This window comes from Pipistrellus hanaki (assembly GCF_964339955.1).
Source record: "Pipistrellus hanaki genome assembly, chromosome: 4".
NCBI lineage: Eukaryota > Metazoa > Chordata > Mammalia > Chiroptera > Vespertilionidae > Pipistrellus > Pipistrellus hanaki.
The window spans coordinates 83,847,489-83,864,495 of record NC_140506.1 but is presented as its reverse complement, the minus strand read 5'-3'; the positions used below and the strand labels follow the sequence as shown (position 1 = coordinate 83,864,495).

The window sequence follows — 17,007 nt, the reverse complement described above, 5'->3', positions numbered from 1 at the left end:
GTGTTACCCTGTGGGGAAAACAGGAAGTCCATTCAGACCCAGTTTTGCCACTTCCCTGCTGTGTGACCTTAGAGAAGTCTCAGTCCTCTAAGCCTCCAGTTCTTCCCTGAGAGATGGGGATGATAATATATACCTTGTAGGGTTTTTAACAGGGATTGAATTAAATGAGATGATACCTGCAAAGTACCTATTATGTACCTGGCTCCCTAAAGTTATAGCTATTCTTATAAAAGTATATAGATTTTTTTTATTGATTTCAGAGAGAGGGAAAAAAACACACAACAACCATCAATATGACAGAGAATCATCAACTGGCTTCCTCCTGCACACTCCCCACTGGGGATCGAGCCCGCAATCCAGGCATGTACCCTGACTGGGAATCTAACCATCATCTCCTGGTTCGTTTGTTGATGCTCAACCATTGAGCCACACCAGCCACGTGTTTTTGCTGTTCTTTAGAAGTTAACATCCCTAGTAATCCTTGGGGAGAATTACTAAAAATTTAAATAAATATATTGCTATTGTTCTCACAATTAAAAGTAGCTTGAACAATAAAGTCAGTTTATCTCATACCAAAAGGTACAGATGCCAGCTGTCCTGGGGTTGGTTCATCCTGTGGCTAACCCCTTCATCAAGGACCAAACTTTTCCATCTTCCTGCTCCACTGACCATACAGTTGGCATCTTTCCTCAGGCGCGACCCTCATGACCTCAGAACGGCTGCAGCAGCTCCAAACCTCACATGCTCACATGCCACTGCAGAAAAGCCTGATGAGATCACTTTCCTTTTTGGTCTCTTTAACTCCCCAAAACCTTCCTTTCCAGAAACTTCCCAGCAGACTTCCTCTCCTGTCTCTCTGGTCAGATTTGTGTCGCATTTATCACACAGTATGTCTAGAATTTGGGAGTGGCCTGGCAGAGCATTTCTGGCTTGATTGAAGGCTGGGATTAGGGTTGGAATTTCTGTTTCCAGGTTGGCTTGCTCATATGGCTGGCCATTTGGTGCTGGCTTCCTCTAGAATGAATGACCCAAGAGAGCAAGACAAGCTGGAGTACATTTTATGACCCAACCTCAGAAGTCACACACCATCACTTTTGCCATATTCTTTGGGCCGTAAAGAGAGCCTGATTCAGTGTAGGAGAGGATGACATAAATATGTGAATACGGGAGATCAGGATCATTGGGCAGTTATGAAGTGGGAATTATTATCCCCATTTTCTAGATGAAGAAATAGAGGCTTAGAAATATTACATCACATAGCTAAGAAGTGGTATAATAGAACAATTCATTAGCCTGGGTCTGGACCATTTTCCATTCCACGATCTCCCTTCTCCATTCCTTCCCACATTCCCACACTCCCGTTGGGAGTGAACCATTGGCTTAACGTCCATGTTGGTAATATTTTGGGGGGCCTTTGACTGATGTCTGTGATAGGATTCAGGAAGCTGGGGTGGGGGCAGGCCTTTCTTATGGGTTTGTAACTCCTTTTTGGTACTTCTTTTGTTTTAGCACACTAATGACTTTGCCCTGTACACAGAAGCCATCAAATTTTTCAATCACCCTGAAAGCATGGTTAGAATTGCTGTCAGAACCATCACGTTGAATGTCTACAAAGGTAAGTTTTCCTTATGATTTCTGCTTTGGCAGCTAGTGCTCCCTCTCAGGAGTTCATTTACTATAGCTGTGGTTGCTTGTCTCACAAAGGGCTTGTAGACATTGAACATTTAGCTGGTCCCTTAAAGAAATTCTGTACCCCTATCTTTTCCCTACATACTCAGTTTTGTTCCTTATTCCAGTGTCATGTAAGTTATCTTAGTGCTAACACAGAAGTCATAGTGTCCTAAGAAAGGCACACAGTGTCCTAAGAGAGGCACATGTGGGACTTGGAGTGGTCATGTGATAATTAGATAAAGCAGAGTTATCTTTTAAATGTTACTTTGAATTTTCTGTTTTGGCCTGTAAGATATACTTCTAGGGGTATGCTATCTTTAAATCATGTATAAAAGCATTTCACATCATGAACAGCAGGGGGCAATATTGTATTCTCAGCCTGCTGCAAAGTCCTCCTTTCTTTCTAGATGAACTCAATACCCAAATCATTGCCTCCAGGAGAAAGGCTTTCACAGCTCCCTTCCCAAACCGGCACAAAGGCTGCTGCACACAATTCCTCTACCTGGAATTGACCCTCTGGATAATGCCTTCTTGTTTTTTTCTTCTGTAATCACCACACTGATGCTGGGACTGTTTATCAGGAACCAAAGAGCTTTGACCTTCAGAAATTAGGATGTTGTTCCTTGAGATGATCCTAATTAGGAGGGGCGAGAGCTCCTCCAGGACTCACTCCAGCCTGGCTCTGGGATTGTGTTAAATTGAAGAGCCTTTCTAAGAGCTCAGTGGGGCCTATCCATCCAGAGGTCAAAATAGGAGGGTCTGGTTAGATGAATCCAGCTCTCAGACAGGTTTTACTTTTTTTAATTAAAAAAAATATACTATTGATTTTTTACAGAGAGGAAGAGAGAGGGATAGAGAGTAAGAAACATCGATCGGCTGCCTCTTGCACACCCCCTACTGGGGACGTGCCCTCATCCAAGGTACATGCCCTTGACCGGAATCGAACCTGGGACCTTGCAATCCGCAGGCGGACACTCTATCCACTGAGCCAAACTGGCTTCGGCTCTCAGGTTTTAATTGGCTTAGATATTTTTTGAAAAATTATATAGTTGTTAGTACTTTTTAAAAAATCTTCTCCCAAGGATATTTTTTTCCATTGATTTTCAGACACTGTAGAACAGAGGAGAGGATGGGGAGGGGAGGAGAGGGAGAGAGAGAAACATTAATGTGAGAGAGAGACATTGATTGGTTGCCTCCTGCATGAACCTTGACGGGGGACCGGGGATCAAACCTGCAATCCAGATACATGCCCTGTGACCCTTTGGTGCATATTGAACCTGTGACCTTTCGGTGCATAGGCCGACACTAACCACTGAGCGACACTAGCCAGGACTATACAGTTGTCAGTAATTAAACATTAAGAAGATCTTGGGTAATAATCTGGACTTTTGACTTGAAAACGTAGGTTTGGCTAATCTGGGCTCAGTACTGCAGGGTGGTGGTGAACCTGTGCTGATCAAGCTCCCCAGTTCACTGGCCAGGCCTGCTGGCTTCTCACTGAGTCATCTGCCAGCCTGGCTTCTGAGTTTGCAACCTGCTCCAGGCTACAATTCTGCTGCCTCCTGTTACCTGTTTTCTCTTGTTCTCTTCTAACCTGTGTCTTTCAGTTTAGATGCCTCCTGCCCTAGCTCTCTCCCTCTGAGCAGCTGTCTCAGTTCCTAACCCTGTTAACCGTTGTCTGTTTTTTGCCTTTCCTTCAATGACGAGTCCCGTGTTCCTTATTCCAGTGTCATGTAAGTTATTAACCTCTGGTTTTTCGCTTTATTAACTTATCATTACATGTATACTCAGGAAACTTGCTTAAGAATGTAGCTTTCATTGTAGTCTAGCTAAACACACTGCTGATAAGTAGGCTTTCTAATGCACTATTAAAGTTGAACTGAGTTAATTTTATTAATCATAAAAATAGCGTAAGAACTGCCTTGACAAGTATAGTTTTATGAATAAAATAACCATTTTTCAAGTATTTTCAGGGAAAACAGAAAAGATTCAGATAATAGTAACTGACATTTTCATTATGGTTTTTTTCTCTTTTTTTCTTTTTTTTTCTTTTTTTAATCTCCCCCAAGTTATTTTTGGTAGCTTGACTCTTTTTCTCTCTTCTTTTGTGAATTTTCCCAGTGGATAACCAGGCCATGCTACATTATATCAGAGATAAAACTGCTGTCCCTTACTTCTCCAATTTGGTCTGGTTCATCGGGAGCCACGTGATCGAACTTGATAACTGTGTGCAGACTGATGAGGAGTAAGTGACCTTGTGGGGTACTTGTTAGGTAGACAGAGTGATTAAGGGAGAATTTCCTTTTCATCGAGGAAAAATAAACATCAGAACAAAACTTACTTGCTTCTGTATAGGCATAATATGGACTTCCATACTCTGAAAGGTTCCACCTACCTGTCTACTTTTTATAATAGTGGAAAACTGGAGACAACTCAGATATCTTCCAGAGAGGATGAGGGTTACTAAATTCAGTACACCTGAAGATGGGTGATAGGCAGCTGGTAAAAAGATGAAAGTGATCTGTCAGCTGGTAAATGAATAAACAACATGTATTTGCATACAATGGAATGATATTTGGCAATAAAAAGGAATGAAGCACTCATACATGCTGCACCATGGATGAACCTGGAATGCATTATGCTCAGTGAAAGAAGCCAGACACAAAGGACCATGTATTGTATAATTGCATTTATATGAAATGTCCAGAATAGGCAAATCCATAGAGACAGTAGATTAGTGTTTTGTAGGAATGGAGGAAAGAGGTTTATGGGGGAATTGGGAAGTAACTGGCTATGAGTATAGGTCTTTTTTGAGGGGAGGGGATAAAAAAAATGTTCTAAAATTGATTGTGATGATGCTTGGATAACTCTTCAAATACACTAAACCCATTAAATTTTGTGAATAAAATGGGCAAATTTTATGGTATATGAATTATATCTCAATGTGTCTGTTTTTGTTTGTGTGTGTGGGGTTTTTTTATTTTTTATTTTTTAAGATGAAGATGGTAATTTGGGCCCTAGAGTAATGAATAGAAATTCCAGACAAAGATTTCTCCAACCAGGCACTCTTGGTCTCTTGAACTAGCTATTTTCTGTTGTGGGGCTGTCCTGTGCGTTGTAAACTGTTTAGCAGCATCCGTGGCCTCTACCCACTAGATGCCAGTAGCACTCCTTTTGCAGTTGTGACAACCAAACATGTCTCCAGACATTGCCAAATGTCTCCTGATTGCTGTCAGTTGAGAACCACTGTCCCAGAGTGACAGCTTTGCACAGACCTGTGAGAAGCACACCCAGAAGGGGTCAGGGTGATAGGACTCTGGAAGGAGGTCCTCCAGGGGGAGGGGACTAGAGAGAGTGCAGTAGTAGATCTCCTGTTGACAAAGAAGCAAAGGGGTGGGAGCGGTTGGGCAGAGGTCAATGGGGGAAAAAGGTGACATATGTAATACTTGAAACAATAATGAATTTAAATTAAAACTTAAAAAAAAGCAAGGGAAGGTGGATGGCAAATCTGATGGGGCAATTTCATATGTATATGAGCAGGTGTAGATATGAAACATAAGGAGGCAGTTAACTCCAGAGAGAAAACAGGTTATACAAGGAAGGAAATGAACCCCGAGTCCTCGGTCTCTGCAGTGAATGGCTCTGATAATGTCAACATCAATTGCCAATGACTATTGGGGGGAAGGAGCGGAGGGAGCACAAAGGGTTCTGTCATAACATAATGCATAACATCATGCATAGAGGCTCAGTCAGAACATAGAGGTTCTCTCAGATTTTTAGGAGGAATTATCCACAGAAACAACTAAAAGTTAAAAAGCACTTCCTGTGGAGAGTAGGCAGGGGTGGGGGAAGTTGGACCGGGAGCTGCAATTTTTTTTTAATCAGCTTATCAGTACTGTTTGATTTTTAAACCCATCTGCATATATTGCTTTGATAAGAGTTTTTAAAATGTCGAAGTTTTTAAAAGTAAAAGTTTAAAAAGTAAAGGGCATTAAATATCCTGCAGAAGAAAAATTTCCAGTGTCTTAAGTGGGGTAAAGCTTATGAAAGGTGTATAAATGTTCAAGGTCTCAGGTGGGCTGTGGGTCCATAGGTACTCATTATACGATTATGCTTTACAACATGTATTTGGCATAAATGCTTATTGCATAACTTCTTAAAGTATAATAAAGGATGATTATCCAAAGATATATAAAAGAAGCAAAATTGATCTCGATTTTAAAGTAGAGATGGTTAGATGGATAGAATACAACACCTGCATTTTAAGTGCGACTATGGAGAGACAGAAATATAGGGACACAAGTCCAAAAATATCATCTGTTAGTGGTGGAGCTAGAGGGGACTTTGCTTTTGACTTTTGCTTTTATTTTCTTTCTTCTAAAATGGCCATCTATTACTTGAGGAATAACCATAATACAAACAAAGTGTCTTACCCTATCTAGATTACTTTTTGCAACAGAGACCACTTTAGGGGTGGGAAAATGAGCCCACCAGCTATGTTAGGAGCTCTGCCATCCTTTGTGAGGTTGAGACTGGCTCACCCATGGGGCCAACCAGCATGCTATTGCTTCACTGCAAGGAGATAGAGACCTGGTGGGGCCTGAGGTGGCATGTCATGTCCTTATGCTCCTGTCCCACATAAGCTCAGGGCCAGTGGGTCCCATGCAGCTGCTGAGGCCTGCTTTTTTCTTCGAACTCCTAGAGCATTTTAATTAGCAAGGATTTATTGCTCCATTAATATTGCTTATCGTGGGAGTGAGGGGATCTTGCTATATTGGCTAGTGGCTACTCTTGTGAAATGGCTTGCCAAGAGCTTAGCTGTTTATTTGCTTTTTATCCATCTTTTTTTGTGATTGTGGTGGTGGTGGTGGGGGTGAGTTATGCTGGGGCCCCCAGAGGGTGAGGTACCCCAGGAGTCCGATAAAATCCCCTTTCCCCTCTGTGTACCCCATAGTAGGGCAGGATAGATGTTTATTGAAACTAATTCAGTTATTTGCTGTATGAATGAGTGCACTCAGTGACCTAAGTCTCAGGCCATTGATCTAGGCCCAAGGGCTCTGAGCTTCGGATTCCAGACTGAGGTGGTCACTTTTATTGGCAGGCACCGGAATCGAGGAAAACTGAGTGACCTGGTGGCTGAGCACCTGGACCACCTGCACTATCTTAATGATATCCTGATCATCAACTGTGAGTTCCTCAATGACGTGCTCACGGACCACCTGCTCAACAGACTCTTCCTACCCCTCTACGTGTACTCCCTGGAGAACCAGGACAAGGTGAGCTCTTGCGGGCTGAAGGTCTTCAGGAGGAGGGAAGGACAGTCACCTTGAATAGGGCTGAGCTTTGCAAGGGGCCATAGCTGTGAGCCTGCGAGAGATTCCTTTCAAAGCACACTGGCTTTCTTTTCCTTTCCTCTTATTTCCTGGAAGTAGGAGGAGGAGGGGGGGAGAAGAAAAAAGGAGGGGGGAGGAATATGTGTGTGAAGGGGGTAGGTTGTAAAAACTGTAAAAGTGAATGAGAAAAGAATACTGACATCAGAATGAAACAGGAAACCTCTATGAATTTAGGTTTTTGGCTTCTGTGCATCCTTCTCTTGTGGTGTTCTCATCCTTGGTAACTTTTTCTGGTAGTTGCCAGGGTTCATCAACTTGGAGAAGATCCAGCCAGCCACAAAACTTGCACAGAATGGACATGAAGGGATGGAACGCACTTAGGAAGAGCTCCCAGGGCAATGGCTGTTCCCAGTTAGCAGGCTCAGAGTCTCTTGTGGGGAGAATGCCTATTAAAAGTGCACATCCTCCGGTGTCCTCCCTTTTCAGGGATGCTGGTCCAGTGGGTCTGGGATGGACCAGAAATCTCCATATTTGCCGAAGCCAGTTTGGCTCAGTAGATAGAGCATCGGCCTGCGGACTAAAAGGTCCCAGGTTTGATTCCGGTCAAGGACATATACCTTGGTTGCAGGCAGATCTCCAGTAGGGGGTGTGCAAGAGGCAGCTGATTGATGTTTCTCTCTCATCAATGTTTCTAGCTTTCTATCCCTCTCTCTTCCTCTCTGTAAAAACTCAATAAAATATATATTAAAAAAGAAAGAAAGAAAGAGATCTCCATATTTAACCTGCCCCCTCCTGCCCCAGGAAAGTCTGAGCTGACAGTTCTCTGCTTCCCCCATGAGCAATGCTGCTTCAGGGAGTGGAGGCATTCTGCCCAGTCCCTCCCTGAGTTGAGGGGCAGAGGCCTCAGCAGGACGTGGGACAGAGCCAGATGTGTCTCACAGGGGTGCAGCTTTCTTTTTGGAAGTAGAAGATTATTACTAAAAATAAGTAATTGGAAGGAAATTGCAAACCTAACCAAGTCTAGCAGAGGCAGCTCCGGGAGGCAGAGAGAAGGCATGGGAAGAGGTTTTTTCAAACCTGGGTTTAAATTCTATCTCTTCCCTTTCCTTACTCTTTGACCTTGGACAAGGCAGTTAACCTTCTTGAGCAAATTGAGGGTTCTGAAGATCCTCTCAGGGTTGGTGGAGCTCAGTGAGGCTCAGTGCAAAGGAGAGGCTTTTCAGAGGCTGTAGTATCCCAGTCTTTCTGCCCCATTTTCAAAGCTCTTCCTGAGAATAGGGCCCTGGGGAGGGAGCGGGGGGGGTGGGGGGGGTTTGAGGGCTTTCCTGGCAGATGGGACTTGGGCTTTCCATGTCCCAGCTGGGAAAAATTAACATTCTTGGTAATTTAAGGAGCCAATTCTTCTTTTGGGTCCAACCTCTAATCCATGACTAATGATGAAAGACTTCTCAGGTGGAAAAATCATAGTCTTGCAAATGATACCGAATGGGATTTGGTTGTGAATTTCTTTTGCAGAGTGGACTTTTGACTAGCTAGCGCCAGGCCAGCCAGAATAACTCAGGATCCTGGAGAAAATTAGGGGACAGGATGCCTCTTCTCCAGACAGATGTATTTTGTGCCACTCACTTGTGTGACCTGGATTTCTCTCTCTTTCCCCTCAATATTCAAGGGTGGAGAACAACGGCCCAAAATCAGCTTGCCGGTGTCTCTCTATCTTCTGTCACAGGTATGTTTGATCATTTGCCTATTTCCCCACCACATGTAGGGGACCTTGGAATGCTGCTGCCCCTCAGAAATTTCCCAGACCACATTGCCCTATCTTCTCTCTCTGCGTCCCCATCTTGAAATAAGATAATAAAATAAGTGGGAGTTCTATTTTCTAGACACTGAGTAGAGGTGCCAGTATCTTCTTCATGGTAGTGGATGGAAATTTAACAAGAAATGAAAAACAAATCTAACCTGGCACTTAGGTAGTTGAGTTTTACCATGAGGATCGAGGTTTCCAAAACAACCAAGGAGTGTTTAAATACCTTGGAAATGTGGACTGTCTGGGTTTTATTCATGGCATTTTGAAATAAGCCCCAAACTGCAAGACTATTGTGTGCATACACACAGCGACCCTGGTTTAAAAGACTTCCACTAACAAGGCTGTTTTTAAAGGCTTTTGTCATGGTTCTAGTTCCCAGATTACCTTCTGGAAGGTATCTTGTAGCAGTTCCCAGATTTCCATCTTAAGCCAATTTGTCTGCCTCCCCCCCCAAGTGTGTTTTCCTTCTCGTAATTATGTAATATTTACAAGAAGGGAAAAACTCCATGGTGACCCAGTTACATAACTTTAAAAATATTTTTATTACAAGCAGTCCAGACTTTCAGGCCATCTCATTAGACTGTCAAGTAGTCAAACGTTTGACCAGAGCTCTGTTCTCACTTCTGCAAATGGCACAGGCATTTATTTGCTTTGCTGAGAGAATGTCCTTCTAACTTGGTCCCTGGGCCATTTTGAGTTTGAGGTGGGGCTGTGTCCCATTGGCCTGAGGAGAGAGATGCAGACCCAGACTCCTCCCAACGACTCAGCCAATTGGGCTCTGCAGTGGCCTGCTCACTGTTCACTCCTAGTGTCTTGTTCGGGGACTCTGTTTGCTTGGAGCTCTGCACTGCTGCTCACTCCTTCTGAATGCCCCTCTGTGAAACAGAGCGCAGTGCAAACCCCAGTCTCTCCTGGCAGCTTTTTCCACCACCTCATTACAAATCCGCCAGCATCTCCGCTTGGGATTCTGGGAGTCTGGCAGGACCTGAACAGGCCAGATGCTCAGCCACAGGAATCTCAAGGAACACACCCGCAGGATGCTTCAGCTGTTGGAGCCTTGCACGGACAGGGTCTCCTCCAAGGAGTGAGGGGTCAGACCACTCCTTTACTCTGAGAATCCCTTTCCTCCTTTTTCTAAGTGAAGGACCACCAGCTCAGACACCTGATTACTTGTTTCAGTAACACACAAAAAGCACAGCTTATGATCTTGTGTACCTTAACCTGAGTAACAGAGTCCTTCCTTCCCTGCGTTTTCATTTAGCTTTATTGCAGTGTTGCCCAAGTGTGTGAAAACTTTGAAGCAGGTATAAACCCCATGTTCTTAAGCCTTACGTCAGATCATCCTTACCAATTATTTTACAAGCACAGCCACAAAACCAAGAAAATTCACATTGACAACATTGGTTTAGTATGACAGGATTCTGTCCTGCTGAAACTATACTGTCCCTGGTAGGAGAGTGTGGTGTAGGTAGTCTGGCCCGCAAACACTTCCACATACCATGCAGTGACTGGCTCCCGCTTACGTGTTTTTCTTCATCCAGAGCGCAGGAAGGAATGAGCCCTGGGTGGGTCCATAGGTGGGAATCAGGCGACTTTTGTCCAGTGGGCTCTTAGTTTGGCACTCACTGAATGTGGACTGACGAAAAGAATAAGTAAATAATCATTAAGGTCACGTCCACATAAGGTGCACAGTAGGTATTTGTGGAATGAATGAACTCAGTGATTGAGATTTGTTTTGTAGTTAAGTGTGACAATAATTTGGCCATGTGAAGGTGAGAAAACTTACCTATCTCATCATCATCATTGCTAATAGTTGAATGCCTGCCAGAGCCCCGGACATGGATAAATTCATATGTAATCTCTATGATAGTAAACGTGTTTTGTATATATGTGTGTGTGTGTGTGTGTGTGTTTAGGTAAGTAGGTAAGTCTACATTTGGTTATTCTGCCTGTACCTTTAATTTAAATTGTATTTATTTTATTTAACAGTATATTCACCCTATTCAAACAATACAAAGTGACATGTAGGGAGGGGTCTCCCTCTGAACCCTGACCCTACAGGCACCCAGTTCCACTGCCCAGAGGCAGATGGTGTTTCAGTTTCTGCCTTTAGTGTTTGTGTGTATGTGTGTGTGTGTGTGTGTGTGTTCACTTAAAAAATTTTTTTTTAAGTTAAAAAGTTCAGATAGGTAAAAACCAAGTTTCTTTTCTAATTTTGTTCAGCCCCCTGATTTTTATCCCTGGAGACAACTGTAGTTACAGGGTTTTCCTCTGTCCTTCCAGAAATGTTCTCTACCAGGAGTTCTCAACTGGGAGTGATTTCAAAACCTTTCTCCCCACAGGGGATGTTTGGCAATGTCGAGATGTTTCTGGTTGTCATAACTGGGGTGGGGAGTGCTACTGGCATTTAGTGGGCAGAAACCAGAGATGCCGCCAGATATCCTACAATGCGCAGGACAGCCCCACAATATAGGATTATGATCAGTAATGCCAAGGTGTGAAACCTTGTTCCATGTATATACATAAAAATAAATACATAGGTGTGTGCACACACACCCTTTTTATATGTAAATAGTAGATAACCCTACACTGTGCTACACCGGTTTGCCTTTCCATTTTAAAGCAAAGTAGCAGGTGTGTCTGAACGAGCTTTGTGAGGCGGTTTTGAATACTCTGATTTCTAAAGCTGTTCCTCTGAATATTGGGCAACAGGGTGGGGTGGTGGGGCCATCCCTGATGGCCCCGTGCCTTCTGATTTTGCATCCTGGCACAATTCAGGCTATCTCCAGCTCGTGTGGCTTTTCTTCCCCCCAGTTTCCACACCTACCCATACTGCCGTGGAATTCTGGTGTGCCGAAGCCCACCGCAGGGGTCAGCACTCATTCCAGTGGTGGATCTCTGTGCAGCTGATCCTTTGCCAAGTCCTTGATTGGAACAAGACTCACCAGCTCCTTCTTCCCGTATAACTAAAGTATTGGGCCGGTGCCTTCTAATCATTTCATAATCGAATTTGACACTGAAATGCCTGTGGAGAGGAAAGAGTGTGCTGGTTTGGCTGCTCCTTCCCCACTGTGCTTTACTTCAGCTGGATTTGGCCTCACCCAGCCATGAGGGACCGTCTTGCTTTTAATGCATTTCCTTCCGCTGAAGAAGAGCAGCCAGCCAAATAGGCAACAGTCTGAATGAAGAGGCGGAAGGGGGTGGGGGAGAGGGCGCAACCCTAGAAGGAGAAACGTGTAACTCATTTTTCCTGAATGTCACCCATTCTTTGGATTTTGCATCACAGAGATTGCTACTTAATATGGGGCTTGTGTAGCCCAGTATCGCTGCAGATCAAGAAAGCAAGAGGTTGAAAGACTGCACACTTTAATACAAATCCCATTTCTTCTTTCTCACCAGGTCTTCCTCATTATACATCATGCACCCCTGGTGAACTCGTTAGCTGAAGTCATTCTGAATGGTGATCTGTCTGAGATGTACGCTAAGACTGAACAGGATGTTCAGAGAAGTTGTGTAAGTCCTTAGTGTTACAACTGTTTCTAGACCCTGATAAGAAGCCATGGCTCATTTTGTTAACTTGTGTGTTTCTCTAAAACCGGAAACCAACTTTCTGCTTACAGCAACAGTGACGTCTAAACTACTATGGGATTCAGGGAACCTAATCAGAGTCTTGAAATGAATACCCAGGAAAAGCTGGGGGTCTATACCAAGAATAGACTCAGTGAATGTATGTTATTATTACTTATTTTATTTTCAAGAAAAATGATTTAAAATATAATGTTACATGCAATAAACATTAATACTTCAAGAAAAAAGATTTAAATATATTGTTACATGCTGTGTGTTATTGAACATGGAATTGTCTCAGGTTGTATATTTCTGAGACACTGTTATGGGACAAAATGAGAGAATACCTTGCCTGAGACACCAATAGCTATAGAGGCTGGTTATGGGACATCTATGAAGAGACAGGCCCCACCTGAGCTCAGTAAGGAGTGTTGGGGACTGGAGCAAATTGGAGAGTGTATGCGTCCTTTATGAGCAGCTGCTGTTCCACCCCAGACTGCAGTCATTCTGCAGGAATATGGATGCAATATTGCTAGGTTTTCTCATATTTCCCGAGAAGCTGGAAATCTGCATTTTGATACAAAATCTCCCAGGATTTAAATTATCACTCAACTGTGGCCTAAACAGGACATAATGTGGTTTGTGCACATTTGTGCATTTTGTGCTCTGCCAAAGGAAAACACTGGATGAACTGTATAATGATTTCTGAGGCTTTCCCAGCTTGGCTCCTGTGTATCTTGCCTGCCTTCACTTCTCCCCTCCTGCTCATATGTAATGAGCTCCAGGCTACCTTAGTACTGGTCCAGTTTGCTTTTCCCCAGTGAGCCCATGTTTCTGCTGTTGTACCTGTGTCCTTACCAAACCCCAAATTTGGAAGGTCCTTGCTGCTGGTTCCCTCTTAGCAAAGATCTTACCAGCTTTAAGCAGCTTATGGCAGGCATCTTGTTTGTCATTGTGTCTGCTGCAGTGTGGACTGAGCAGACATGTCTGAAATGAGCCCTGAGTGTAGGCACACAGGTAAAAGGCTGGCCTTGCCCTTGGGCAGTCAGTTTTGTTGCCATATCTAAAGGAGTGGGTGGAGGGGGATCCTGTTGCATGAAAGGCCAGAACTGTACGGTGTACCATTTATTACGAGAGTCCCCTGTCCTTCTTGTTTTTTTGGTGTAGAATAGCTAAGCCTGGCCATTTTTCTTTAAGGGAGCATTTGAGCCTCTGAAAAGGTTCCCAGAAACTTTCTGTCCTTATTGATGGTGGCATTAGTTCAACTGTATTGAATGGGGCCTTTTCATGGCCCCTGTGTGGCCCGTCCTCTCTTTGATTCATTCAACGAGTGTTTCTTAAGTCCTTTCTTTGCACCTGGCATCATGCTACTTCTGGGGATATAGAAAATTCTAATAGCCTCTGTCACATTGGAGCTTTACAGTACAGTAGGAGAGACAAATGTTGATCAATATACAAATAACTGTACTATCTCGAATCTTCTAAGTGCTCTAAAGAGAAGGTGTAGTGCTTGGTGAGAGGATTTAACCTAGAGATGGTGGGGGTGACAGTGTGGAGCAGAAAACACTCCCTAAATGGCCCTAATGGTCCTTGTCATGACACATGGTCTAGAAAATGTGGAGCTGATTTGGTGTTTATGACTTGGTGTTTAATGAATGCAAGTAATGGCGACAGAATCAGCAGGGCTGCTGAGGACCCTGCCAGCCAGTTGGTTACTGTGGGCAAGTTGTTTCAGCCCAGATAGAAAACAGGAAGAGCAAGCCCTACTCCAAAGGGCTCTTGGTGAGGATAGGAAGAAAATACACTTAAAGTGCTATCAATTCTGCAGGTTGCAACCCTGTCCTCAAAGTTGTTTGGTTTGGTCTTCATGTGGATAAAAAAAAAATTTATGAATTAAGAAGTTTCACTGAAAATTGATTTCAGGATTGTCTTGAACAGTCAGAAAATCTGGTCCCGTTGTGCATATGTTTCTGCAGGAAGCATCTCAGCGGCTGCCGCATCACATGAGGCATATGTTTGCCTTTTAGTTTCCCTAATCCCCACCCAGCCCGCACTAATTCATACTACGTTTACATGAAAAACAAGTTAGAATGTATTGGGTCTCTTTGGACTTACTTTCGTCTTGTGATTTCCAGAACCCAAGATAACTGCTAAGGCTTCATCACAGAATGTCTTCCTATGTGACACTGCTGAGGTTAGACTTGGTTTTCCAAGATAGACCCCAGAAATGGTTAGGGTGCTAGGATTTGCAGGTGTGTGTGTGTGTGTGTGTGTGTGTGTGTGTGTGTGTGTGTTTAAATTGATTTTAAAGAGAGGATGGGAGAGAGAGAGAAGCATTTGATGTGAGAGAGAAACATCGATTGTTTGCCTCCAACACGCCCTGTTGTCTGGGGGATTGAATCTACAACCTGGGCATGTGCCCTGACTGGGAATTGAACCCACCACCTTTTGGTGTACTTGATGATGCTCCAAACTACTGAGCCTCACTGGCTAGTACAGCAGGGTTTCTTTTTAAATTGAAATTGATTAGCATGCCCTTGTAAGAAATAATAATATTCTTTCCCTAGCTTTTCTCCATTGATAACATCTTGCAAAACTTTAAGTACCGCAAGCAGGATATTGACATTGAGATATGGGGTTTACCATTTGAGCAAAAGCTAATTGCAGAAAGTTACTGGTGACTTCTCAGCTTCGGATACCCACGTTAGTCAAACCATCTAATCAAAGGGAGAATGTAGAAGATTTGTTCTTTTTCCCTATGGCCTCTGCTTGGGATGAAGGTTGTTCCTCCCATGTGATAGAGGCACAGTGCTCAGTGTGGTGGATTTCTGAATTGAAAATGAGATTTTTCTGAGCGTGGAATCAATTGCCATCCCAAGTGAAAGTGTCAGCTTTCTACTTCCGGTTTTTGCCTTTCCCTTGGTGTGAAATCAAAGTTTGTTGTATTCTGATGACATTTGGGAAAAGTGCAGGTAAATCTCATTTATGACTTGTTTGACAATAGTCCTGGTAAGATTTACCTTCCTTCCCTCTGAGCAAGAACAGTCTCCTATTGTTTCCTGCCTAACTCGGATGTGGTTTGGTCATACTTGTTTTAAGTTTCTTGGTCTTTTTTAACCTACTTTCTCCTTCCCGTAATTTGTAGATAAGTTACTGGTATTGCTTCATTTTTACCAGCAGACCTTTCACAAAACCAAACCAAAATTGAAGAGAGAGAAGCAGAGGGAAGAGCAGAGTTATTTGAAAAGTCTGTAATTTAGGGTTAAATTTAAAATACATCAGCATGGTTAGATAAATGTCGAATTGAAATTCATCTGTGCATTAAAATATTATGGTTCCTGCTAAGGGATAATTTCTTGCTATAATTCTAATGCAGAGCAGGTAGTGTGTTTGTTTCTTGTCAGGGAAATAGAATAAGAGAACACTAATTCTGAAACTGCTAACATCTCATTATTCTTGCAATATGAACATATAGATTAGATTATGGGATATGCCTCATGACCTATAGGTACTTTTTTTTTTTTTTTTTAAAGTAGGGACTTTTTTCATCCTGGGTTTCTGTGGATAGATTCCTTAGTTCTTGTATTCATTTATTCATTCATTCCTCATCAGAGACTCAATGGTGCACAAAAACAAACACACACAAAAAAAACGACCCCTGCCCCCATTGGGCTTCCTATCCCCCAGGGGATGACTTGGAGATGCCTGCATCACTTATGCCAACATGGGGCTTGCCAGAGAAGCTCAGTGGGCACTCACTGCAGGAATGAATAACTCAATGGGTGAACTGGTGATGGGGTCATAAGGGCCCTCGTGATGCTCTTAATGACTCTCAGAACAGAAATAGCCTCGGGGCCTACCCCTCACATGCCACCTTCTCTTTGCTCACAGGAAGGCTTTGGGGAAAGGAGTGTGAGAGAGGGTTGCTGTCGGTGCTGTTCCACATTCCACCATAAGAGGCAGTCTGGTGGAGTGGGTTCTGGGCTCCTCAGATGCCAGCACCTCATTAGGCTAGGTGATCCTTAGGGCAAGTTAGTCCACTTCTCCCAGTGTCAGTTTCCTCACCTCTGCAATTAGAATAACAAACATGGATTTTTTAGAGAGGATTAAATGCAGCATAAAATGGTTATTCCAAAACCTGGCACACATCAAGACATACATGTTAGATAGTATCATTATCATGATCTTAGTTTCTAAGGCTGAAATACAACCCTGTGTCCCCTACTTGGGACCTTTCTTCTTGATATGATTAACAGAGACAACTCAGTGCACCTTTAGGGAGGTGCCTTATGACCAGACACAAAGACACGGAGGGCCAAATGTTAGCAACAATGACAACATGATGACAGCACTAATAGTAAATGTGGCCATTTAGTGGCAGTGGTCTGAGCCCTCAGTGTGTATATGATCTCTGGAAAGTACAAATACTTAACCAATTAATGTGCATTGGCTGGCTATGAATTCAGAAAGGGGAAGAATTCGGGCAAAATAGTCTTGCTTGCCGAAACCGGTTTGGCTCAATGGATAGAGCATCAGCTTGGGGACTGAAGGGTTCCGGGTTCGATTCCGGTCAAGGGCATGTACCTTGGTTGTGGGCATATCCCCAGTAGGGGGTGTGCAAGAGGCGGC

General features: G+C 43.4%; 1 protein-coding gene across 4 annotated transcripts in view; it reads left to right on the top strand.

Annotated features, from left to right (window-relative positions):
• CLEC16A (C-type lectin domain containing 16A) overlaps window positions 1-17,007 on the top strand; it is a 217,154-nt gene that overhangs the window by 23,512 nt on the left and 176,635 nt on the right. For all 4 annotated transcript variants that reach the window (XM_084881113.1, XM_084881115.1, XM_084881114.1 and 1 more), the window contains exons 5-9: window positions 1,510-1,615; window positions 3,793-3,916; window positions 6,773-6,947; window positions 8,674-8,730; window positions 12,211-12,324. In XM_084881113.1, coding sequence (XP_084737239.1) covers window positions 1,510-1,615; window positions 3,793-3,916; window positions 6,773-6,947; window positions 8,674-8,730; window positions 12,211-12,324 — 576 coding nt within the window. The remainder of the gene's footprint in view (window positions 1-1,509; window positions 1,616-3,792; window positions 3,917-6,772; window positions 6,948-8,673; window positions 8,731-12,210; window positions 12,325-17,007) is intronic.